The 23,351-nt window shown below is 49.5% G+C and overlaps 2 protein-coding genes across 15 annotated transcripts in view; both read left to right on the forward strand.

The window, feature by feature from the left end:
- Positions 1-8,636, forward strand: part of THRAP3 (thyroid hormone receptor associated protein 3) — a 75,036-nt gene extending 66,400 nt beyond the window's left edge. For 4 of the 8 annotated variants that reach the window (XM_082686867.1, XM_082686868.1, XM_082686870.1 and 1 more), the window contains 5 exons: positions 4-88; positions 2,024-2,211; positions 4,535-4,730; positions 5,187-5,327; positions 7,043-8,636. In XM_082686867.1, the coding sequence (XP_082542993.1) occupies positions 4-88; positions 2,024-2,211; positions 4,535-4,730; positions 5,187-5,327; positions 7,043-7,264 (832 nt within the window). In that variant the 3' untranslated portion in view covers positions 7,265-8,636. Of the gene's footprint in view, positions 1-3; positions 89-2,023; positions 2,212-4,534; positions 4,731-5,183; positions 5,328-7,042 lie in introns of all 8 variants that reach the window. The other 4 variants (XM_082686864.1, XM_082686863.1, XM_082686866.1 and 1 more) reach the window with 1 other exon arrangement.
- A 647-nt stretch (positions 8,637-9,283) lies between these two features.
- On the forward strand, positions 9,284-23,135 carry SH3D21 (SH3 domain containing 21). 7 transcript variants are annotated; one of them, XM_082686909.1, is made up of 17 exons: positions 9,284-9,336; positions 9,617-9,767; positions 9,931-10,088; positions 10,192-10,255; positions 10,518-10,636; positions 10,874-10,964; positions 11,140-11,195; positions 11,286-11,331; positions 11,481-11,581; positions 11,701-11,787; positions 11,951-11,993; positions 21,089-21,182; positions 21,281-21,333; positions 21,458-21,552; positions 21,706-22,577; positions 22,673-22,736; positions 22,815-23,135. In XM_082686909.1, exons 2-17 carry the CDS (start codon positions 9,764-9,766, stop codon positions 22,884-22,886), a joined length of 2,019 nt encoding a protein of 672 aa, XP_082543035.1. In that variant the 5' UTR covers positions 9,284-9,336; positions 9,617-9,763; the 3' UTR covers positions 22,887-23,135. The 7 variants fall into 7 exon arrangements, with proteins under 7 accessions (XP_082543035.1, XP_082543030.1, XP_082543031.1 ...); XM_082686906.1 differs by lacking the exons at positions 9,284-9,336; positions 10,874-10,964 and having other exon boundaries at positions 9,698-9,767; XM_082686904.1 differs by lacking the exons at positions 9,284-9,336; positions 21,089-21,182; positions 21,281-21,333 and having other exon boundaries at positions 9,692-9,767.
- The last annotated feature ends 216 nt before the right edge of the window (positions 23,136-23,351 follow it).

Here is a 23,351-nt window from a genome sequence, read left to right on the forward strand (position 1 = left end):
TAGGAGGATAGACATTTCTCCCAGTACATTCAGAAAACATGGTTTGGCTCATGATGAAATGAAAAGTCCACGGGAACCTGGCTATAAGGTGAACTGTGCTTTGATCGTAATTCCAACAAAATGAGTGCGTTGGGCATGAACTTGACAGAAATGTGTTTGTTTAAATTACTCTCTACTTAAGTTTGTGTTTTTCTTTTAAGGATGGGCATAATTCTAAAAATGAACTACAAAGGGTTAATTTTTATTAAATGTATCAACAACCTTTGTGAAGTGGTTAGAATATGGTAAATGACCCCAAAGTCTATTGAGGTGAGCTTGAGAAAAAAAAGAGAGGAGTTTTGGAACAAGTGCCCATGATGAGAGAAGAAACTTTTTGTGATATTTTTCTGCTTGTAAGTATTATCAAATCAACTATATTACATGCACTATTTCCAACCATGATTTCAAAAAGACATGCATGTCAGAGGAGAGTGAAATATTCATATCTTAACATGGTAGACTGTTTTAAACAGCTAGTCCAGTTTTTTTTTTTTTCCTAACATTGTACCATATTTATCATCTGTTGGTTACTATTACTTTAAAGCTAAACATTATTTTGATAGCCCAGCTACATTTGCAGTGATGTGCACGCAGAGTTAATGAAGAGGTTAAGGCTTGTATGCGATCTTTTACTATGAAATAATAGATTTGGGTTTTTTTTTTAAAGTCTCTTAGTATTTATTGACCTTCATTCACATATACAGTTGAAATTTAAAATTAAAGATGGCTCTTCCAGTGCTGCTGAAACCTTTTCCTAAAGATGCTCATCTTCAGGTCTTCCAAATGAATTTGTCTCGGTAGTCAAATGTGATGAGAGGCCCTCTGCACAGTCTCTCTTCTCTCCCTGCTCCCCCTCCTTTCTTTTTCTTCATGTTCTCACCAGCTTGGCACTGACCCTGTGAAATGCAAGGCTTTGAGACAGCAGAAGAGTGCTCACCCTCTTGCCCTGCTCCATAGAGGTGCTGTGGGTGTACAGCCTCAGGGAGCAGCATCTGCCCCTTTTTTGGGTCTTCGGAGGGCACAGAGGCCCCATTCCCTCTAAAAAACGAACAGGATAGAAATAAACCTTCTTGAACTTCATTTCAATAAAAAGCTTAGTACTTTGTATGAGATATTTATATGGAGTGAACTGCCCATTCCTTCCTCTTTTAGAGAGGTTTTACTTCCCATGAGCCAAGTCCTAGTGCTTCATGTCCCTGAATCCGCCTGGCCCTCTGTGCTCTGAGTGTCCCAAGCTGTTGAAAGCCCTGCCCTGGTTTGGGGCACGCAGCACTGCCACCACCGCTGAATCCACATCACACATGCCCTGGGGAATTCGACTTAATAAAAGGAAGTCAGGGGAAAAAAAAAAAGGTACCTTCCTTTTTTGCTGCTGCCTTTTCCCTTTTTAAAATAAAACTGGACCTGGTATTGCCACTTTGTGGATTCTCCATTGTGGTTTTGCTATTCCCTCTCTAAAGCAATTTCTCACTGTAACTGGGCTTTTTGGTAGGCTGCTGAAGTGTCCCACAGTCTCTTGTTGGGCTCCATACTGAGAGCTTATTCCAAGGAGAGGGTAAACCCATGGTGGCTGCCACAGTGTAGGTAGGGAAGGATGACACGACACCAGCATTTACACTCTTGGTGGTGACTAGGCTGAGCCAGCCTAACCGGCCACCTAGTGAAGTTGATTTGGGCCTACTCAGTGTGTAGGCTAGCCAGAGTCATTACTGGGCCACAGAGAAAACAAACAAGGCAAGATCAATGTCTGGCATTTTCAGAAGGCAATCGTCATCATTTTAGAGAACAGTTTGGGTTCTGTGAGGGACCCTCAGGAAGGGACTTCTGTGGGAAATCCTATATGCCCTCCAAGCTTGGGTGAGGAGCTCACACTCCCAGTGCTTCCTCTGCACCACTTCATTGGAGTAGAAACCACAGTTTGTGGGGTGGTTGAGTTGTCAGCCCTGAATCCCAAAAACCTTAATTTTGATTTCTCTTACGGCAGGCTGAGGGAAAATACAAAGATGATCCTGTTGATCTCCGCCTTGATATTGAACGTCGTAAAAAACATAAGGAGAGAGATCTTAAACGAGGTAAATCAAGAGAATCAGTAGATTCCAGAGACTCAAGCCACTCAAGGGAAAGATCAGCTGAGAAAACAGAGAAAACTCATAAAGGATCAAAGAAGCAGAAGTACGTAAGCCCCTGTTCCTTCCTTCAGACTCTTGAGTGTGGGGTCTCTTGTCTGCTCCTTTTGGACTATATACCAGACCTTCTAAGCCAAAGAAGTTCAGGGTTAGGAATGATAGCAGTTCTTGTATAACATGGAACTGTCAAGTAAGGTCCCTGGCTGAAAACAGAATTTCTGCATTAAAGTAGGTGTGATCCTTGTCTAATAAAGAAGGCCTCCTGGGAGATGGGCATTTAATTTGGCTATATGGACGGAGCAGAAAATGACTTGGGAATTCCTTCTGGGTTGTGTTAGGCATTTTCTTTTATATGTTCTTTTTCATCACAAATCTTTGTGGAGACGTACGTTTTTGAAACAGTTCAAAGTTGTTGGCTGGTTTTGTCAAAGAAATAGAGTGAAACTAGATAGGACAAGATTGTTGATCTTAAATGCCTTTTCAGAACTAGTTTCGCAGACACCTCCAAGTGAGGTATTCCAAATACTCTTTAAACAAAGGTAGCATTGTTGAACGTCCTAGGGCAGCATCCATGCCAAGGTCCTGTCGTTTCTGTTTACATCTGTGAAAGTTCCATGCCTTTTCAATCATGTCTCATTAAACATGGAGGAGTTGAAGCCCTGCACTTTCCCATATGAAGCAACACCACTTTTCCTGTCTGTGAACTTCGGCCGGCAAGCATTTTCATATCCACTTGCTGATAACAATCCTTTGAAATAAGTTGGACACTTGGTGTGGTACCCGTTTTGCCCATTTTGAAAGATAAGCCAGGCTCGTAATGATTGGTCTAAGAGGACAGATGATTTGTCTAAGATGATCAGCTGGCATCAAAACCCAGGTGTTCTGTTCCACTTTGTCTCCCTCTCCGCTGTGTTACTTCTGCCCGGGGAGCCCTGGCAGCCTTCGGGGCTGCCTGTTGATGAGGGACTCGATCATCCTCACAGAGAGTGGAGGTGGCTGTACAGCAGTCCTCAGTGCCGCTTGCTGGTGGAGAAGCAGCAGGACCCCTCCAGCATTTCAGGGTTGGGTTTGGATTATTGATCCTGATTGCTTTCCCTGGAACACGTGTCTCTTCCTCTGACTTGCCTTGCAGTCTTTGAAACCCTGGTATTCTCTGAATGGGGCAAGAAGAAAGATGCTTACCCTCAAGCTTACTCTCACTCTAAGTCACGCCTCAGATGACAAAACTGTTTGTCATAGGAGTGAAGGACAGCTCACCCAAGGTCACACAAGTATGGAAGGTGGTGCTGGGACTCAAATCTGGGGCCTTTTGGAAAAGGCTATTTTTTAAAACCTCTTAAAATAGCCCTGACTTACAGGAGTCAAGACTTACACATCTTAGTTATAAAAGTCCTATGACAATAACTTAGGCTTCTTATGAGTAAATGCTAGAAAGAGCCACTAGGGTTTAAATATTTAAGTTGTTGAGCTTCTTAAATGTTAGGGAGTGTGGTGGGAGAGGCAGAAGGGTACTTTGCATAATGGAGGACAACGAGAGGTTCCTGGCATTTGGCAGGCTTCTCCCCTAAGTTGTCCTGTAATCCTGGGTGACTGGCCTTTCTGCCACCTTACAGGCAGCCAGTGGGCTCCATCAGCACATGGCAGGGCTGGCACCAACCTCTGGTACATAGACAGTGACTCACTGTAGTAAGCTCATTTGCCCTAGTCTGTAATTGCTCTCCGATGAAGGGAAGGGCGGGAAGTCACTCTGGGAAGAGTTTTGCCAGATCCTGTGCTTACTAACTCACCCTGTTTGAGCTCAGTGAGAGGTGGCATGTGGAGCCGTTGTCTAATTAGAGCTAGCTTTGAGCCCAGCTTCTGCTCAGCTTGGTCACCCTGAATCTCCGCTGTCTATAAAATGGGGAAATGCTCCTGAAGGGTCACGGTTGCCGTTGGCAGCCTGCCTGCTCTGTCCCTGTAGAGTGTTGAAGCATGTGGTTTGTTCAGTCTTAAGAACAGGCCCGTGAGGCAGCTTGCATTCTTCCTGTGAGAAATGAAGGTAATGTAAGGTGCGCAGTACATCAGGGCTCCCAGTGCAGTGTTGGCTTCCTTCTGCCTTCCTCATTCACGCATATGTATCACAGCGGGCCGTGTTCTCTTCCTCTTACTGTGCATGTCCCATGCTCTTCATTGGCTAAGACACAGACACATGACTCAGAATTGAGAGGAAACTCTAGGTGCCCTGGGTGGGTAGCTGGGGGCGAGTCTTGAGGTTATGCATCTTCGATGTCTTCATCACAGACATGCTCGTGATTCTCTAGTGAGGCCCCAGCTGAGGGCTGTCCCCCAGCGCCGACTGATTTAAATCCTCGGCTCTTCTGTTCTCATAGGAAGCACCGGAGAGCACGAGACAGGTCCAGGTCCTCCTCCTCTTCGTCCCAGTCATCCCATTCCTACAAAGCGGAGGAGTACACTGAAGAGACGGAGGAGAGGGAAGAGAGCACCACAGGCTTTGACAAGTCAAGACTAGGGACCAAAGACTTCGTGGGTCCAAGTGAAAGAGGCGGCAGAGCTCGAGGGACCTTCGTAAGATCCTTCCCCCTCTCCCTGCTCCCGCAGGTTCTGGTTATGTGATTATCAGGTTACTAGTTTTGTTACCCTTGCTACAGAAACCCAAGCTCTCCGGCCCAGAATCTGTGGTGCCCGCCCCCCCCCCCCCCAGGCTTTTTGCTTCTAGTTATTTTTCTGTTCATAATCGTGCTTACCCAGAAAGCCTCTCAGGGCTTCTGGCCTCCAGATTTCCACATTTACCTTGACTGCTACAGCATCTGTAGGGAGGAGGGCCTTGTGCCATCCAGTTCTCTGCCTGAACTACAGACCCGAGTACAATGGCAGTGGCTAGAAGCCAGTTGATTGGCTGATTGACTAGAGGACCCCTGTCTGTCCTGTGCCAGAGGAGGTATTTGAGCAGAAGGCAGGGAATGGTTTTTCTCCACTCCTGACGCAGTTCTTTGTTCCTTTTCCCCGTTTATGCCACAGCAGTTTCGAGCCAGAGGGAGAGGCTGGGGGAGAGGCACCTACTCCGGTAGCAACAACAGCAGCAGCAGCAACGATTTTCAAAAGAGAAACCGGGAGGAGGAGTGGGACCCCGAGTACACGCCCAAAAGCAAGAAGTATTACCTGGTATGTGTCTGGGATGACCAGGAAGGGCCGGGGGCCTCTGGCACACAGCATGGCTGACCCCGAGGCTTCATTGGTCTGTCCAGAGCCGTGATGAAAGGCATGTGCAGGAGTTCTTTGTACTTGGGGGTTAGTGCACTGCTGGCTAGAGGCGTGTTCTCCCGCGAGTCGGGATCCTGGCCTCATCTGGGAGGCGTGTGGATTTCAGGATAAGCAAGAAGGGTGGCTCTGGGCTTTTTGAGTTGTGAGCTGGTCTAATTGCTAGCCCACCCTCGGCTGCCCTCCAGCCTTTATCCAGGGACAGAGTCCATACTTTTCCTCCCAAGTTCGCAGTTCACGCTGTCCTTCCCGAGTACAAGATAGAAAAGACAGCTCAGGATCTCTTCGAGGAGAGGCTCTGTCTCCAGAATGAGATGTCACTGGGTCTCTCATCTGAGCTGTTGGTCATTCCTAGGCAGCAGGCACTTTGTGGGTCTCCCTCCATGCGTCCCTCACTTTGGGGCTCGTCTAGGCTGGATTACCTGGCCAGGGAGTAAGTTCTGTCAGCCCTGCTGTTTGAACAGCAGGCTCAGGTCCAAGCAGATGGGACTTGGAGTGTTGTAACCAAGGTAAGCCTGCAGCTGAAGCTGCCTCGCCACAAGCAGGACCAGTGCAGGGCTGTACCAGCAGTGGCACAGGTTTACAGCCACCTTCCCTGTTCTGGGGAGGCTGGAAGCTGCCTGGAGACTCCTCAGGGACCCTTGGGCCTGCATCTAGGGGAACGTTGACTGGGCCAACTCCACAGGTGCTGGAGTAGCACTGTTCCAGGGGGAAGGTGAAAGCCATCTGAGTCCTTCTCCCTGTCCCCATTTGCTGCCTGAAGCAGCATTGTTGACCTCCTGTGTTTAGGCTGTTGAACCAGCAGCCCTGGTGGGAAGCAGCTGGCCCTCTCACTGAGTTGGTCCCTGGGACCTAAGGGATGGTTTAGAGGTTTTGAAGCCACGGGGCTGATGAAACCAACAACTTGTAGTTTTCAGAGTGCTTTCTCCCTCATTCTGTCATTGGAGCCCTTCTCTCGGGTGATTATCAGGGGAGGATCGAGATGCAGGCTGGGGTTTTCCTGCTCTGCCGCACAGCCTCTCTGCGTGAAATTACAGAGGCGAGAGAGAGATGGGAGGCTGGGTTCTGGGTCCTACCTTTGTCACTCACAGGTCTGAGACCATGACCGGGTCATTTTGCCCTTGGTCTCCCTGCCTGTTCTTGGCTGGGGTGGGCAAGAACTTGCATGCCAACGAGCTCCCTGACATCCCAGACCAGACAGAATCTCATGTTTTGGTGTTTGCTTGGCTTTCTCAGACCTGTCCTTTGAGACCTGGAATATTAAATAACATAAAGTCCCCTTAAGTTCCTGGCAGAGTGGAGGGTGATGGTGATGGTAGGGGAGATGTGAGGTTTAAAGGAGAAAATGCAGATGAAGGTCTGTTGGGCCTCAGTGAAGATTTTATCATCATCATTGTAATGCCCAGTTATTGCCTCAGAATGCCTCAGGCCCCGGTGGAATATTCTCTTGGATCTGAATCAGTAGCATTTTTGGAGTAGGAGAAGGGGAGGAGGACAGAAAAGCAGCAAAAGGTGGGGTGAGGTAAAAGATTGGTATGAGAAAGTCACATTTGGGGGAGAAGAGGGTTCTGGCTACTCTTGTTCGCTCCGGGATTGATGGCAGTTTTCTTTTCTCTCAGCATGATGACCGTGAAGGTGAAGGCAGTGAGAAGTGGGTGAGCCGGGGCCGGGGCCGAGGAGCCTTCCCTCGGGGTCGAGGCCGGTTCATGTTCCGGAAGTCCAGCACCAGCCCCAAATGGGCCCACGACAAGTTTAGTGGGGAGGAAGGGGAGATTGAAGACGACGAGAGTGGGACAGAGAACCGAGAAGAGAAGGACAATTTACAGCCCACAACTGAGTAGGGGCCACTCTGATGGGAGCCCCTGCCCAGGGGAGAGAGGGCGCTGGGAAGATGGCTGGTGAGGAGCAAAACAGAGGAGCCTGAAGATTGCAAAAATCCTACCCCTACCCGCCACCAGCCAGCCACGCAGAATCCTACTACAGCCGAAAGCATCCCTGGCGCTGCGTCCCACTGGACAGAGGCGGCCGGCCGAGGAGCCTGGGGTCAGGCCCGGCTCTTGAGCAGAGCAGAACACAACACGTTGGGCTTTAGCTGTGTTTCTCATTTGTTGTTGGTGTGCGGGGTGGGGGCTGGGGTAGGGAGGGGAGAGCGATACTTGGATTTTGGTTTGTTCCCTATTAGAAACCGACAGTTTTGTTCTTTATTTCATTTGGAGCTAAGAGGACTAATTTGATGATTTTCAATCTCTTCTTTCTTATCCTGATTTTAAAAGCCCTTCTTCATCCCTTTTTTCTTTTTCTTTCCTTTTTTAGGCATATGTAGTAATAATAGCAGAAAGATTTAATTTGGGCAACTTTGATTCTTCAAAGAGAAAACAAAGCATGTGAATAAACATTGAAGTGTTCACCTCAGTTTGGGACCAAACTGCTTGGATCTTTGTAAAAATCGGTTTTGTATGTCGAGGAGGAGTTCAAGGCCTTTCTGACCACCTTGTGTTCCCCTTTTCTGCACAGCCATGTATTCCATGGCTGTAACCACACCCCACGTGTCCCCCCACCCCAATATTTTCTGATTTTTTCTGGGCTGGGCATCCCATTCTCCACCAGCAGCTCCAGTATCCCAAACTTTGTAGTCCTGCTGATCCTCTCAGCAACAGGGGTGGAAACTGGTCGGCAGTTTCTGGTCTGTTTTCTAAGAAACTTCTGAATTCTATTATCTTTACAAATATAAGATGAGAAAATAATTTTTTCAATATTTTTTATTAATCTTTTTATAAAATGAAAAGAAACTCCTATGGTCGATTAAGGAAGGTGGTTATGGCTGGGTGGTTTGTGGGGGTTTGTTTTTTTCCTTTCTTTTTTTTTTTTAACCTTAAGCTTTAAGTTGAAACATTCTTGGATGTTTGGGGGGAAAAACATCCTCTTTAAATGGGTCCTTGTGCTTGCCTTCTGGGGAGGCGGTCCTGAGCAGGTGAATCATACGGCATTTATGCATATGTTATATGCGGACTGCACCCACCTCTTCTCCCCCCGCCCCCAACCTTTGCCTCTTGGGTTGTTGTGCTTCTTTCCCCCTTACTTTGCTACATTTCTATAGTTAAGTTGGTTTTACTTGAATGATTCATGTTTAGGGGAAAAAAAATGAAAACACCCTTAAAATTTGTTTCAACTCCTCCTGCAAATAAAAAAATAAATGAAGAAGGCAGATGTAAATGGACTCTGGTCATTGTCACCCTTAGAGAGAGAGAGAGAGAGAGAGTGTGTGTGTGTGTGTGTGGTGGGGTGGGGGATAGCAGCTTCAGGGAACCTGAAAGAGCAACTCTCATGGCTGTCTCTGAGGCTGTTGCTCAGTTCCTTCCTCATCAGTGCCATGCTCAGTTCAGGGAGGAGACTGCCGCCCTTTGCTGGCTAACTCATTGCCACCCTGGTGGTTTTTCATCCTGTACCTTGTACACCCTAAAAGAACCAGATTCTTGCACTGTGGTGTAATGGGCAAGGACTTTGGCTTCCAGAATGGTGGGGCAGGGATCAAGGGTCGTGATAAACAGCCTCAGCCTTCTGAGCTGAAAGATGACCAGAAAGCCCAGCCAGGAAGGGACTGGCACCAGATGGGCCCTCAACTTCAGACCTTGCTGGCTCTGGCCTTGGCTATGAGCGGGAGCCTTGAAAGCTCCTAAACTTCCTTATTTCTTGTCTTTTCCCAAGGAGAGTCTGGGTGTGTTTTATGAAAGCGAACAGCCTGGTCGCACTCTGGGGTGGGGTTATGGGGAGAATGTGCTTTCCAGGGAAAGCAGATATTTGGAATAGAACTCGGTGGTAGCTCTGTGCACACCAGAGCAGCTACCCTAACCCTAACCCAGTCCGCCCAGGGCCTGCCTCGGAGCCGCTGCCGCCTGCTGGGGGCCCCACCCTGGTATGTGCCTCTCCCACCTCTTCCCGTGCAGCTCACAGCTTGCCTGCGGGGAGAAGGTAGGCCAGAAAAGGCTTTGTGCCAACGGTGGGTGGGAGCCTCAGGGCCTACGGCTGCGAGAGGGAGGAGAGGCGGCTAGACTGGAATTTAAGTGACTGGGCCAGGAAGAGCAGGTGGGGGAGCTGCGGCCCCAGCACTGGCCAGAGACCCTGGAGTCTCCATTCCAGGGTTGGGGGCCGAACCTGCTGAGCCAGGCCACCCCCTCTCCCACACCCACTTCCAGCACCTGGGGCCGACCTATCCGCTAGTGTCTCCGCCTCCTTCGCCTCACATCCTTGCAGCTCGTCCCACCCTACCCTGGCCCAGTACTCGGCAGCCCACGGGACAGCACTGTACTCCCAGCCCGGCTCTGGAGCAAGTCCCGGAAGCTATGGGTATGTGCAGAGGGTTTGGGGAGGGCGGAAAAGGCAAGAGAAGTCCACACCACCACCCCGCTCTCCCGCTGTCCTTTATGCGGAGTCCGGGACTCGCGTCTAAGCCCGTGTGCCCAGACCCGTCCCTTCTGAGCTGCGCCCCTACCCCGTCCTTTGCCCCCAGAGGTGCTGGTCCTGGCCGGATACCGCGCGCAGAAAGAGGACGAGCTGAGTCTGGCGCCCGGGGACGTGGTCCGGCAGGTGTCTGAGGGGCCCTCACGGGGCTGGCTGCGCGGAGAGCTGGGGGGTCGTTGTGGTCTCTTTCCCGAGCGCTTGGTGCAGGTGAGGCCAGGCCGCAGGTCGGGTGGATGAGGGTCTCAGTGCGTGCCCACCCCCGGAGCTGAGAGCCGCCGCCCCACCCCGGTGTCCTCGCGTTCGTTTCTAGGCGATCCCGGAGTATCTGCGCGCGGCGGGGGAGGCGCCGAGCCCGCGCTGTGCACGCCGCCGAGGTGAGCTGAGCGCCAGGCCCAGTGGGCGGGCGGGCGGCGGAACCTGCGCAGCTCCCGCAGCCCCAGCGGCGGCTCTGGGCGCGGCTCTGGGCGGGGCCGATGGGGCACTCCGTGGCCTGTGATTGGTTCTTGGGTACAATGCTCCACCTTGGGGCGGGGCCGGGCGCTCTTGCTTGGGAGCCCCCGGCCCGCCCCTCTCGCAGCTCAGGGGACTGGGGAGCGCGGCTCCAGCGGCCTCTCTATCTCTCTCGTCTGATCCCAGGTCGCCCTGCCAAATCTCGGGGCCCCCAAAGATGGTGCAAGGTGAACTTCAACTACATCCCAGAGCAGGCAGACGAGCTGAAGCTGCAAGCTGGGGAGACTGTGGAAGTGATAAAGGAGGTGAGGGGACGAAGTGATGAGAGGCTTTGGGCGGAGATGCTGGAGCTCGTCCCTGGGTGAGAGATGTGTGAAGAGAGGGTGTGGGCGTTGGGGCTGCTGAGGGACACAGAAATGGGAAAGTGAGGGAGCAAGGGAGGAGGGAGCATTGGGCAGAATCGGGGCAGAAACAAGGGTGGAGGAATTCTCGAGAGACCCTTGGGGCAGAACCAGATGGCCCTGCGTCCTCCTCCTCCCCAGATTGAGGACGGCTGGTGGCTGGGGAAGAAGAACGGGCAGCTGGGAGCCTTCCCATCCAACTTTGTGGAGTTGCTGGACAGTGGGCCCCCAAGTGAGACCTGCACCCTGTGACCCCGTGAACCCTTGTGACCAGACTCTGCAGTCTCCATTGACCCTTCCAGTGGCCTGAGCCTGTGATCCACGCATCCTGACCCTGTGACCCCTTTGACTTCTCCCATGATCTAAACTGAATTAGCACACCCCCCTAACCTCACTGTCCCCACCAGGCCTCGGGAACCCAGACATGCCTTCAGTCAGCCCTGGTACCCAGCGGCCTCCCAAGGTAAACTGGGTGCAGCGGGCACAGACATTGCGAGTTCTTCTTAGAGGGGTGGAGGCTCAGCTTGTTCCTCCCTCCCCTTGCCCCCACTAGCTGAGCAGTCTGACCTATGACAGCCCTCCAGACTACCTGCGGACAGGTGAGCACCCAGCCCAAGGGTTCCTCCGAACCCTCTCCAAGCCTAGCTGACTTGGGGATGGGGGAACCCAACCGAGCTGATGGGGGAGGGAGGGCCTGATTGATCTGGAGAAAGCAGTTGGCTTTAGTGGACTGACCACCCCCCTACAGTCTCCCGCCCTGAGATCTACAGGGTCCTGTTCGATTACCAGCCTGAGGCCCCAGATGAGTTGGCGCTGCGGAGGGGGGACGAGGTGAAAGTACTGAGGAAGGTAGGAAAGCACAGGGCAAGGGGAGGTGGCCAGGAAGGGCACATTGAGAAGCCGTGGGACCCGGGAAGGCAGGAACTTGGGTTCCTGGCTCACCTCCCCATGACATCTTGTTCTCCCAGACCACAGAGGATAAGGGCTGGTGGGAAGGAGAGTCTCAAGGCCGAAGAGGAGTTTTCCCTGACAACTTTGTGCTCCCCCCACCCCCAGTGAGTATGGGGGCAGGCATTCAAGTTGGGGTTCAGGAGGGCGGGCAGGCTGCCCTCGACAAAGTTGGGGGGGGTGCTCAGTGGGCATTCAGGCTACCCCTAAATGACAGTGAATCTAGAAATGTGGGAACTCATCAGATTCTGATAACTTTGTTCTTCACAGGTTAAGAAGCTGACTCCACGGAAAATGGTGTCTCGGGAATCAGGTGGGTGCCCAGGAAGCCTGGGATTTGAGGGGGGAGGTGGTGGGATTTTGCTCTCTGGGACCCCACCAGTTTAGTTGCCCATAAACACCCACAGCTTCCCAGTGGTGCTATATTATAGTCCCTTAGGAGCTACCTCTGTGGGTTAAAGATCTGATAGGTATTTGTGTGGGTCATTGTGTAGGAATGTGTCAGTTTGTGTGCGTATTTCTTTGTGTGTTTTGAGAATGTGGCTATCAACATGTTTAGATTTGTTTCATTTTATAAGGAAATACAGTGATCAATGAGTCTGTGTTTTTTTTTTTTTTAAGATTTTATTTATTTATTTGACAGACAGAGATCACAAGTAGGCAGAGAAGCAGGCAGAGAGAGAGGAGGAAGCAGGCTCCTGCTGAGCCCGATGTGGGGCTCGATCCCAGGACCCTGGGATCATGACCTGAGCCGAAAGCAGAGGCTTTAACCCACTGAGCCACCCAGGCGCCCCGAGTCTGTGTTTTTGAGACCGTGTTGTGTGTTTGCACATCACATGAATGTGTCAGTGAATAGTTCTGTGGGGATGTTTTACTTCTCTTTTAATGGAATACTTCACACATGCCAAAACTGCACATAATGTGCTTTGAAACAATAATGGGGAAACAAAAAAACCAATAATGAACACCCGTGAACATTCATGAGCTGTCATCAAACCCAAGAACTAGATTATTGTTAGTGGTTTGTGTGCTCCTTTTCCTTCCCATTCTACTCCCTACCCTCCCCGCAAAAGATAACCACGATTCTGAATTTTGCTTTTATAATTCCCTTGAATTTTTAAATTTACTTACCTATGTATGTGCCTAAATAATGCATCAATTAATTTTTGCTTATTTTTGAGCTTGATAAGAATGGTGTCATGTTTATAGTCTTCTGGGACTTGCTCTTTCCGATCAACATTATATTTCTAAGATCAATCCATGTCGTATCTAGATGTAAGTTCATTAAATTTTTCTCTGCTGTATAATATTCCTTGCAGGGAATTTACCACAGTTTATGTATGTTTCTGGTCTCCTCCTGATGTTAGGCATTTTCATTGTTCCTAGTTTTTGTCACAACAAGTACTGCTGCCATGAACAATTCTGTACCTGTGTTCTGGTGTGCAGGTACAATCATTTCTCTAGGATACAATACTAGGGATGCCATTTGAGATCGTAGGATTTGTGAATATTCAACTTTTATGAGATAAAGTCAGTTTGGCTTTCAGAATGATTGTATGCTTTAACGTTACACCATCAGTGTATGAGAGCCTGGTATTCCAAATCCTCTTCAACACTTGGTTTTACCATATTTTACTTCTTTTGTGCGTGAATCTAGGAGGTACAGAATAGCATCTCATTGTGCTCCATTTGCATTTCCCTGGTTATAATTGGTTGGGGTTCTTTATATATACTGAATACCAATCCTTTGCAGGTTACATGCCTTACAGATATTTTCTTTCATTGTGGCTTGTCATCTCTTTTCGTATAATGGTGTTCTGTGATGAATGGGAGTTCTTAATGTTAATGTAGACATATCAGTCTTTCATGGTTAGCAGGTTTTTTTCTTGTCTAAGAAATTCTTCCTGCTCCAAGTTCAGAAAAGTTATTTACATTTTCTTTAAAACCTTTAAAGTGTTTCCTTTTGTTTTTAAGTGCCTTTATCTCTGTGGAATTGATTTTTTTTAAGATATTATTTATTTATTTGACAGACAGAGATCACAAGTAGGCAGAGAGGCAGCCAGAGAGAGAAGGGAGGAAGCAGGCTTCCTGCTGAGCAGAGAGCCTGATGCAGGGCTCGATCCCAGGACCCTGAGATCATGACCTGAGCTAAAGGCAGATCATGACCTGAGCTAAACCCACTGAGCCATCCAGGCACCCCATGGAATTGATTTTTAATGAGTAATCCAATTCTACTTTTTTCGATACGGGCAATAAATTGTTCCAGCACCCTGTATTACACTCTGCTTATAAATTTTGCACAGCTTTCATAAGATTTATTTCTAGATGCCTCAGACTTTTTTGTTATGTCTGTTAAAAAATTAGATAAGGGCCCCTGGCTGGCTCCATTGGTGGAGCTTGCCACTCTTGATCTTAGGGTTTTGAGTTTGAGCCCCATGTTGGGTGTAAATATTACTTGAAAATAAAATCTTGGTGCGCCTGGATGGCTCAATTAAGCATCTGCCTTTGGCTCAGGTCATGATCCCTACATCCTGAAATAGAGCCCCAGCCCCACATCTGGCTCTCTGCTCAGCGGGAAGCCTGCTTCTCCCTCTCTCACTCACCCTGCTTATGTTCCCTCACCCACTGTGTCTCTCTCTGTCAAATAAATAAATAAAAATCTTTAAAAAAGTAAAATCTTAGGAGCACCTGGGCAGCAACGTCGGTTGAATGTCTGCCTTTGGCTCAGGTAATAATCTCAGGGTCCTGGGATCAAGCCCCACATGAGGCTCTCTGCTCTGTGGAGAGTCTCCTTTTCCCTCTCCCTCACCCCCACTCACGCTCTCTATCAAATAGTTAAGTAAAATCCTTAAAATCTTTAAAAATATATAAATAAATAAATTATTAAACTTTATTTTTAAATATCCTTCTGTTTATTTCAAGAATATAGAAATGTATTGATTTTTGTATATTGATTTCATAGCCGGTCATGGTACTAAAAACTGATTATTTCTAATAATTTATCTGTGCTTTAAAAAAAAATGTTTATTTAAGAGAAAGAGAGTAAGCAAGAGAGAACATAAATGGGGTGAGGGCCAGAGGGAGAAGCACTCTTCCCGCTGAGCAGGGAGGCCAAGGTGGAGCGTGATCCCAGGACTCTGAGACCATGACATGAGCCTAAGGAAGATGCTTAACCAACTAAACCACCCAGGCAACTCCTCCCCTGCCTTTTTTTTTTTTTTTAAGATTTATTTATTTATTTCATAGAGAGAGCACAAGTAGGAGGGGCAGAGGGAGAGGGAGAGAGAATCTCAAGCAGACTCCATGCTGAGTGTGGAACCCATTGTGGGGCTCGATGTCAAGACCTGAGCTGAAATCAAGAGTCAGATGCTTAACCAACTGCACCACCCAGGTGCCCCTATCTTGAGCTTCCTTTTTTTTTAAAGCTTTTGTTTGTTTGTTTATTTATTTGACAGAGAGAGAGAGATAGTGAGAGAGAGAACACAAGCAGTGGGAGTGGGAGAGGGAGAAGCTGGCTTTCTGCTCAGCAGAGAGCAAGATGCAGGGCTGGGGCTCTATTCCAGGATGCTGGGATCATGACCTGAGCCAAAGGCAGATGTGTAACAACTGAGCCACCCAGCCCCCCCCCCCCATCTCTAGCTTCTTAGTAAGTTTTCTATGAAGATAGTCATGTCATCTGTGACTAATGACAATTTTGCTCTGTCTTTTCATTTTATTTTCTCATTCTACTATAGTGGCTAGGGACTCAACACATGGATAGAAGTTGTCGTGTTAAACATCATTACCACGTTCCTGATTTTAAGTGGAATATCTCCAGCTTTTCTCCTTTAACAGTGAGACTGACTTAGAACCTTTTTTTTTTTCCTTTTTATTTATTTATTTATTTAAAGATTTTATTTATTTATTTGCCAGAGAGAGAAAGAGAGCATTCAAGTAGGAGGGAGCGGCAGGCAGAGGGAGAGGGAGAAGCAGCCCAATGTGGGGCTCAATCCCAGGACCCCAGGATCATGACCTGAGCTGAAGGCAGGCCCTTAACTGACTGAGCCACCCAGGTGTCCCTAGATCTTTTCTTAGATACCTTTTTTTTGTCAGATTAAGAAAGGGCCTTTCTATTTCTAGTTTATTTATGATTTTTATGAGTGTGTGCTGAATTTTTTCCAAATTGTTTATGTGAATCTTTTGAAATGATTTCTCTGCGTTTTCTCCTTTAATCTATCAATGTGATAAAAGACATTTGTAGAATTTTCTAATGTTAAGCCACCCTTGTATTCTTAGGATCAATTAAATTGGTTATGATTTTATTATTTTTTCATATACTATTATCATATACTGTTATCTTTTCATAAACCTTTTTCTTAAGGTTTTGGCATTTATTTTTACTGCCCTCCTCTGATTATGAATATTATACTGGCCCCATAAATGAGTTAAGGGGTACACATTTTGTTTTTTAATTAGCTGGTAGATCTTAAAAAGATGGGAATCATTACGGGGGCAGATGGCTCGTTCAGTCCGAGGAGTGTACGGCTCTTGATCTTAGAGTTGTGAGCTTGAGCCCCACACTAGGGATACAGTTTACTTGGGGGAAAACACAAATAAAGATGGCATCATCATTCCTAGAGAGTTGATAAAACTTGCCTATAAATCCATCTGGTCCTTTCTTTTCGTTTTGTTTTGTTTTCCATTATGGGAAGATTTTAAACTACTTCCATTTCCTTTTTCTTTCTTTTTTTTTTTTTTTTAAATTTCTTTAATAGTTACAGGAAAGTTTGGCTGAAATTCTTTCTTTTTCTTCTTCTTTGTTTTGTTTTTTGTTTTGTTTGGCTTAAATCAACAGAAATTTAATCTCTCATCTTTCTGGGGGCTAGAAATCCAAAATCAAGATGTTGGCATAGCCATGCTTTCTGTGAAGAGTCTAGGGGAATCATCTCTCCTCGTCTCTCAGCTATTGGGAGTTGCTGCCTATCCTTGTCTTATAGGTATATCTACCACTCTTCTCTGCCTGTCTTCACATTGTTGTCTTCACTGTGTGGGCGTCCAAATTTTCCTCTTCCAATAAGATCACCAGTCATTGGTTTAAGGCCCTGATAGAGTGTGACCTCCTCTTTTTCTTTCTTTCTTTCTTTCTTTCTTTCTTTTTTTTTTTGATTGTTTATTTATTTGACAGGGAGACAGCAAGAGAACACAAGCAGGGGGAGTGGGAGAGGGGGAAGCAGGCTTCCTGCGGAGTGGGGAGCCTGATGAGGGGTTCGATCCCAGGATCCTGGAATTATGACCTGAGCCAAAGGCAGATGCTTAATGACTGAGCCACCCAGGCACTCCTCAGCTGTTGCAAAGACCCCTTTATAACTGCTGTTCAAACAGCTTTACCTTGGAACTCAGATGAGAAGGAATCTTGCATTTTAGGAGGCTTGCAGTGTTCTTTCTGTTTCCTGGTCCCTGGGTAACCATGGCTGGCCAGAAATCTAACGAAAATTCTCAAATCAGTTTTATTTTCATTTTTGCTATTTTTAATTATTTTTTTATTTTTTATTTATTTTTAAAGATATTTATTTATTTGACAGAGATCACAAATAGGCAGAGAGGCAGGCAGAGAGCCTGAGAGCCCGATGCGGGGCTCGATCCCAGGACCCGAGATCATGACCTGAGCTGAAGGCAGAGGCTTAACCCACTGAGCCACCCAGGTGCCCCTAATTATTTGTTTTTTAAAGTAATCTCCATACCCAACGTAGGCCTCAGACTCACCACCCCCAGATCTAGAGTCTCATGCTCCACTGATGAGCCCCCCAAGCGCCCCGTGAAAACCCTTTTCTATTGCACCTTTTGTTTTCAAGCTTCATCTTGTTCTAGTATGTGTTGTACTTCATTCCCTTTCGTTGCCCAATAATATTCCCTTATGTGAATGTCTGAGATTTTATCCATCTGTTTGCCGGTGGACGTTGTGTCATTTTCACTTTTGGGGGTAGGAACATTTGTGTACGAGTTTTTGTGTTGGCTGTTTCCATTTCCCTTGGGTATATGCCTAAGAAAGGGATCTCTGGCCGCTAGGATAGCTCTGTGTTTAGCTTTGAGAAGAACTGTCACAGTTTTCCAAAATGCTTGTCCGGTTTTATATTCCCACCAGCAATGCATGACGGTTCTGCTTTTTCCACATCTTCACCAACATTTGTTACTCTCTTTTTTGTTCTAATCATCCTAGTCAGTGTGGGGTGGTATCTCGTGGATCTGCTCTACCTTTCTCTGCCCACTTCCATGTTGAACGTCTTTTCATAGGTTTATTCCCAATTTGTATATCTTTTGGAGAAATGTGTATTTGGGTCCTTTGCCTCTTTTTTCATCAGGTTCGTTGACTTTTGACTGTTGACTTCTAGAGTTTTTTAAATGTCTTGAGAAAAGTCCCTTATTGGGCATTGACTTTGCAAATATTTCCCCCCATCCTGTTGTCTTTTCACTTTCTTACTGGTGTCCTTTAATGCATAAAAGTTTTTACATCTGAAGGAAGTCTCATGTCTGTATTTTCTCTTTGGTTGCTTGTGGTTTTGGTGTCCTGTCTATGAAACCAGTGCCAAGTCCAAGGCTGCACCCTAAATCAAGTGACCTCCCTCCACCGTGGCAGCAAAGCTGCCAATCCTTGCAACCAGCCCTCGCTGCAGAGCAGTGTCTACACAGACCAGGCTGGTGGGGGCGCGGCAGGGATGGGGGCAGGCGCCGGCAAGGGCGCCATCAAACGTAAAACACTTCTCAGGTTATCGTATGCCTTTGGTCCATTTCCAAAGCCCGGCAGTGGTGGTTTTGTCCAGCTTTCTAGTTGTCTTGTGAGGTGAGGATTTGTCTACCGCGTCATTCAGCAGTAGCCAAACCCCCTTTCATTAGGCATTCTTTCCACCACTGCTTTCAAATGTTCTGCTCCTTCTATCACTATGCTTCCAGCTTACTAATTCTCTCCCTGGCTTTTTGGCTGTTTTACCTGCTCTTTAACCGATATTTGATTTATTTCAAGAATGCTGTTTTTCGGGACGCCTGGGTGGCTCAGTGGGTTAAATCTCAGCCTTTGGCTCAGATCATGATCTTGAGATCCTGGGATCAAGCCCCACATTGGGTTCTCTGCTCAGTGGGGAGCCTGCTTCCCCCTCTCTCTCTACCTGCCTCTGCCTACTTGTGATCTCTCTCTCTGTCAAATAAATAAAATCTTTTAAAAAAAGATTTTTTAAAAAATGCTGTTTTTCATCTCTAGTTGCTCAGTTTTCCTTCCCTACCCCAAGACTTGCCTGTTTATTCCCGATGGTCCCTTTGTTGCCTGCCCTGTAGCACAGCTGTGCTCTCTGACAATTCTAGCACCTGCTGTGCGTCGCGTCTGCTGACTCCCATTGTCAGTAGCCTGCCTTTTCGTGTGTTTTGTGATCTTGCTGTGTGAGCTTAGGACTTGTTCCCAACCTGAGGGAGTTGAGGGGGAAGCCTTCAACCTGAGGAGAAGCCTTCTTCCAGAGAGGTCTTGCTTCTACCTCTGCTGGGAGCCAAAGGGTACCAATCACCAGAGACCAGAGATCACCAGAGCCCTCTGGAAGAAAGGAGAGGCACTGCGGTGTCGCTACCAAGCTTGGGGCCTGTGGCGGGAGCTCAGGAGGTGCCCCCCACTCCCGGGTATCGGTTCCTCATTACAGGCCCAGGCTGTGGAGGCATAGCAGCGTGGCCCTCCTACTACCTTTCTGGCCTCAGTTTCTCCCTTTTTGTGGACCTCCCCTGCTTCTTTGAGGTCCACCAGTGCCTCAAAAGTGTATCCTCCAGGGGACAGAATTGCTTTCTAGTGGGAGGACCCTCCCAAGCTCCTCATCCACCAACGCATGAGAAGCTGAAGTCAGAGTGAACGTTCACTGAGCTTTGACTCCATGCCCCATACTCTTCTAAGCAGCTCACACGAGTGGGGTCCCTCCAACCTCACAGTAGCCCCCCCCCCACCAGGTGGATACTGTCATTATGCACGTTGTACAGACGAGGATACCAGGGCCCAGATACCAGGGCACAGGGCGGCTAAGTGACACAGCTGGTCCTTGCACAGCTGGCGCAGAGTGGAGCGGGACGTCAGAGCCTGGTGTCCAGCTCTGGGGTCTACACTAGCACACTGTGCATCCCGTCAGGATTCGTGTGCATGTCTGCGTGTGAGACCGTGTGTGTGACTAAACGCCAGCAGGTGTGCGTGCCTAGGCCGGAGCGGCTCCTCAGTGCCCACAGATGTGAAGGTCACTGCGTGTGATTGTTCACTCTGACCTTACCTTCTCAGCGTGGCCATCTCTGACCACCCCATTTAGAATGGACATTCCCCTGCTTGTTCTTCCTTAGTAACAGCCAGTAACTCTCTCACACACAATACAGTCTACTTTTGCTTATGTCTGCTCCCCCCGTGGAAGCCGAGCCCACCCTGACTGCTGTGGGAACACGCTGTAGGCAGGGGGAGTGCGGCCAGGGCCCATGTCAGAGGCTGCTGCTCTAGTCCAGGCCAAGGGGGTGGTGCCTTGGGCTAAAGTGCTTTTTGGCACTCCGAGGGTTTAATTCAGGACCTATTTTGAATGTGGAGCGATCAGGATTTACTAGTGGTTTGGATGGTACAGCATAAGGGAGTGAGAGAGGTCAAGGGTGACTCATTTTGTTATACGGGCGAATGGGTGAGTGTGGGAGGTAGGGAACAGTGGAAAAGAGTCAGATTTGGGGGATGGGAAGTGAGAGCTCAGTTTTGGGTCTGTTAAGTGTGTGATGCCAGTTAGCTCCCCGAGTGGGAAGGGAGAGGACACTGGGATAGGAATCTGGAGTTCAGAGGCTGTGGATGAAAATGTGGGAGTCATTGGCTTACCGATGCTAATTAACTCCATAAAACTGGGCGAGCTCTCTTAGGGAGTGAATGAGATAGAGAAGACCAAGAAGTTCTAGGGTAGGAGGGTTGGATTGGGAAAGGCTATTGCTGTGGGCTAAGAAAAAGATAAAGTCTGTACCAGGGAGGCAGCCGTGGGCACTGAGCAGGGAGCAGGTCATCGAAATGTATGGATAGGAGCGCCTGGCTGGCTCCGTCTGTAGAGCGTGCGACTCTTGATCTCGGGGTTGTGAGTTTGAGACACATGTTGGGCACAGAGATTACTTTAAAAAAAAAAAAGTATGGATAAAAAACTTAGCAGGATATGAAGCTATGTCCTCTCCACAGCCTTCCCTGAACCGTCTCCTGCTAGGTGTCCCTTCAGGTTGCTCCCATGGTTCCTTATGTCCACGTGGCTTGAGGGTGGTCGGCTTCCCCCGAGTTCTGAAGAGGCAGAATCAAATGTTCATCTCTTGTCCCTCGTCCCCTATGCAGAGGACAGGGCCAGCAACTGTTAGATGGATGGATAAGGGAGTGAATGAGTGCCACACTCCCTTCTCCTCTCCCAGCTCCTATAAAGGAACCAAAAAAGGTGACACCCAAATCAGCCCTCCCTACAGTCAGGAAGCTGGTGACAGCCCCCCCTGGGCCCAGCAAAGCCAAGTAAGGAGCAGGGTTGGGGGGGGGGCGGAAGGAGGAGAGTACAAAGGAAATGCTGCTCCCTGTTGCCCACCTCCTGGTCTGATGGGGATATGTTCCAGGCCTTCTTGGACACCCAGTGGAGACAGTCAGAAGCGCCCCTCCCGAGACTTGGGTAGGTCTCCTTGCCTCCCTCTGGTGGGAAGGAATAGGGGACCGGGTAGGCTGTGCTGAAGGACAGAGATGGGGAGAGACTTGGGGTCAGAGGAGCCTGGACCCCTGAAGTTCTGCTCTCATAGGCTCCGGTGGCAGCTTCCTCAGCGGGGGTCCAGGCCACCCTGGTAGAAAGGGACCAAAAACCCAGGCTTCCCGGCAGCGCTCTGCAACCAGTCAGGTAAGAGGTCCTGAGACACCGGGACCACTGAGAGAGTCCGGTTCCCATATCCCTGGGATATGTGAGGGGGGAAGGATCCCAGGCCAAGGGGAACCTGACTCAAACTGTAAAGGTACCCATCCCTCAACTGAGCCCTCACCCCCATCACCACAGGAGGAAGAGCAGAGCAACCTAGCGAAGGCCTCTCCTGTGAATAAAACCCCCACTCTGGACAAGACCCCCAGCCCAGAGAAGACTCTGTCTCCAGATAAGGCCCCCACTCCAGAGGAATCCCTGACTCCAGATAAGGTCCCCATCTCAGAGGGGTCCCTGACTCTAGAGTTCAAGGCCCCAGCCCTAGGGAACCCCACCCCACAGGAGGGCCTGACTCTAGACAAGGCCCCCAGCCCAAACAGCCTCATTTCTGTGGATGTGGCCCCTGCCCCAGAAGTCCCACCAGAGGATGAACTCCTTGGCCCCAAGATGGTCCCTCCTGGGGATGAGGTGTCCACCCTGGAAAAGGTCTTGACTCCTGAGCAGGTGCTCTCTGAAGAGGCCTCCACTAGAGACAACACTCAATTCCACCACTTCTCTCCGGAGCAAGCTCTGCCGAAGTTCACATCTCCTGTGGCCAATGAGGCTCGGTCCCAAGAGGTCCACATGCCAGAGAAGGTTGATCTCTGCATGATGACACACCCTCTTGATCAGAGCAACAGCTCCCCATTCCAGTCTAAGTCCAAGCCAGGGTCCATGCCTGCCCTTGAGAAGGCTACAACCCTCCTCCAGGAGGCACCTGGGAAGCATGAGGGTACCCCGCAAGAGGCAGCACTCCCCAAAGAGGAGGTGGCCCCCAAAGAGGTAGACCCTGCTCTAAAGAATCCTCATTCTATCAAGTCGACTCCAGACCCCCAAGAGACTCCCACCCCACTTTCCCTGGTTCCGCAAAATCTCACGGACAGCAAAAGTGACAGAGGCGATATAATGAGGCTACAGGACGAGATGGAATCTTTAAGGAGGTCTCTGGAGCGGATGGGGGTGCAGCTGGAGTAAGTGGGGAGAAGGGAGGAGCGGGGGCAGGGAGGGGGGCCGGTGGCTCTAAGCCTGCCCAGCCCACCCCTCCCCCTCGACCTCCCGTCCGTAGGAGGAAGCTGACGGACATCTGGGAGGAGCTGAAGAGCGAGAAGGAGAAGCGCCGGCTGCTGGAGGTGGGTGGGGTGCGGGTCCTAAGGGGCTGGAGGCTGGTCCTCCCCTGAAGGCCTGTCCTGACGCCCTCTCCCGACTAGGTGCAGATGAAGCAGGGGACTCGGGAGTCCCGGACCCTGGGCTCCATCCACGCGCAGACGCAGACGCACTGAGGGTGGGCCCGGCAGGGACCACGGCGGGACCTGGGAGCAAGTCAGGCTCCGGCCACCCACGTCCTTGCACACGACTTTAAGAAACGCAAGAAAGTAAACCGCAGTGTACGCGCTCGCCGCGCCTGCCTGGTCCGTGCGGGGGCGGGGCCTGCGTGGCGGGGGCGGGGCCTTCCGGGTGCTCCCGGCCCACTGCATTCCTGACGGTCTCTCCCGGGCACATCTGGCCAACATGTGGCTCCCATTACCGATCCCAAGGCCTCCGCGCGGCTATTTTTATCCACCGGATGGCGGGGGCGGGTGGGGGGTGTCTCCTTCGGACGTCTGCCGGGTGCTGGAGCAATGGCCGGCAGGAGGGGCCCAGGCGGGGTCGGGCTCTGCCTGCGGACCCGGATTCCGGAATCCAGCTGTGCGCCAGAGGAGGTGGGCGGGCCTGCTCTCGAGCCAGGATCCCTCCCAGTTGGCCCC

The sequence above is a fragment of the Mustela nivalis genome (assembly GCF_964662115.1).
Source record: "Mustela nivalis genome assembly, chromosome: 10".
Taxonomy (NCBI): Eukaryota; Metazoa; Chordata; class Mammalia; order Carnivora; family Mustelidae; genus Mustela; species Mustela nivalis.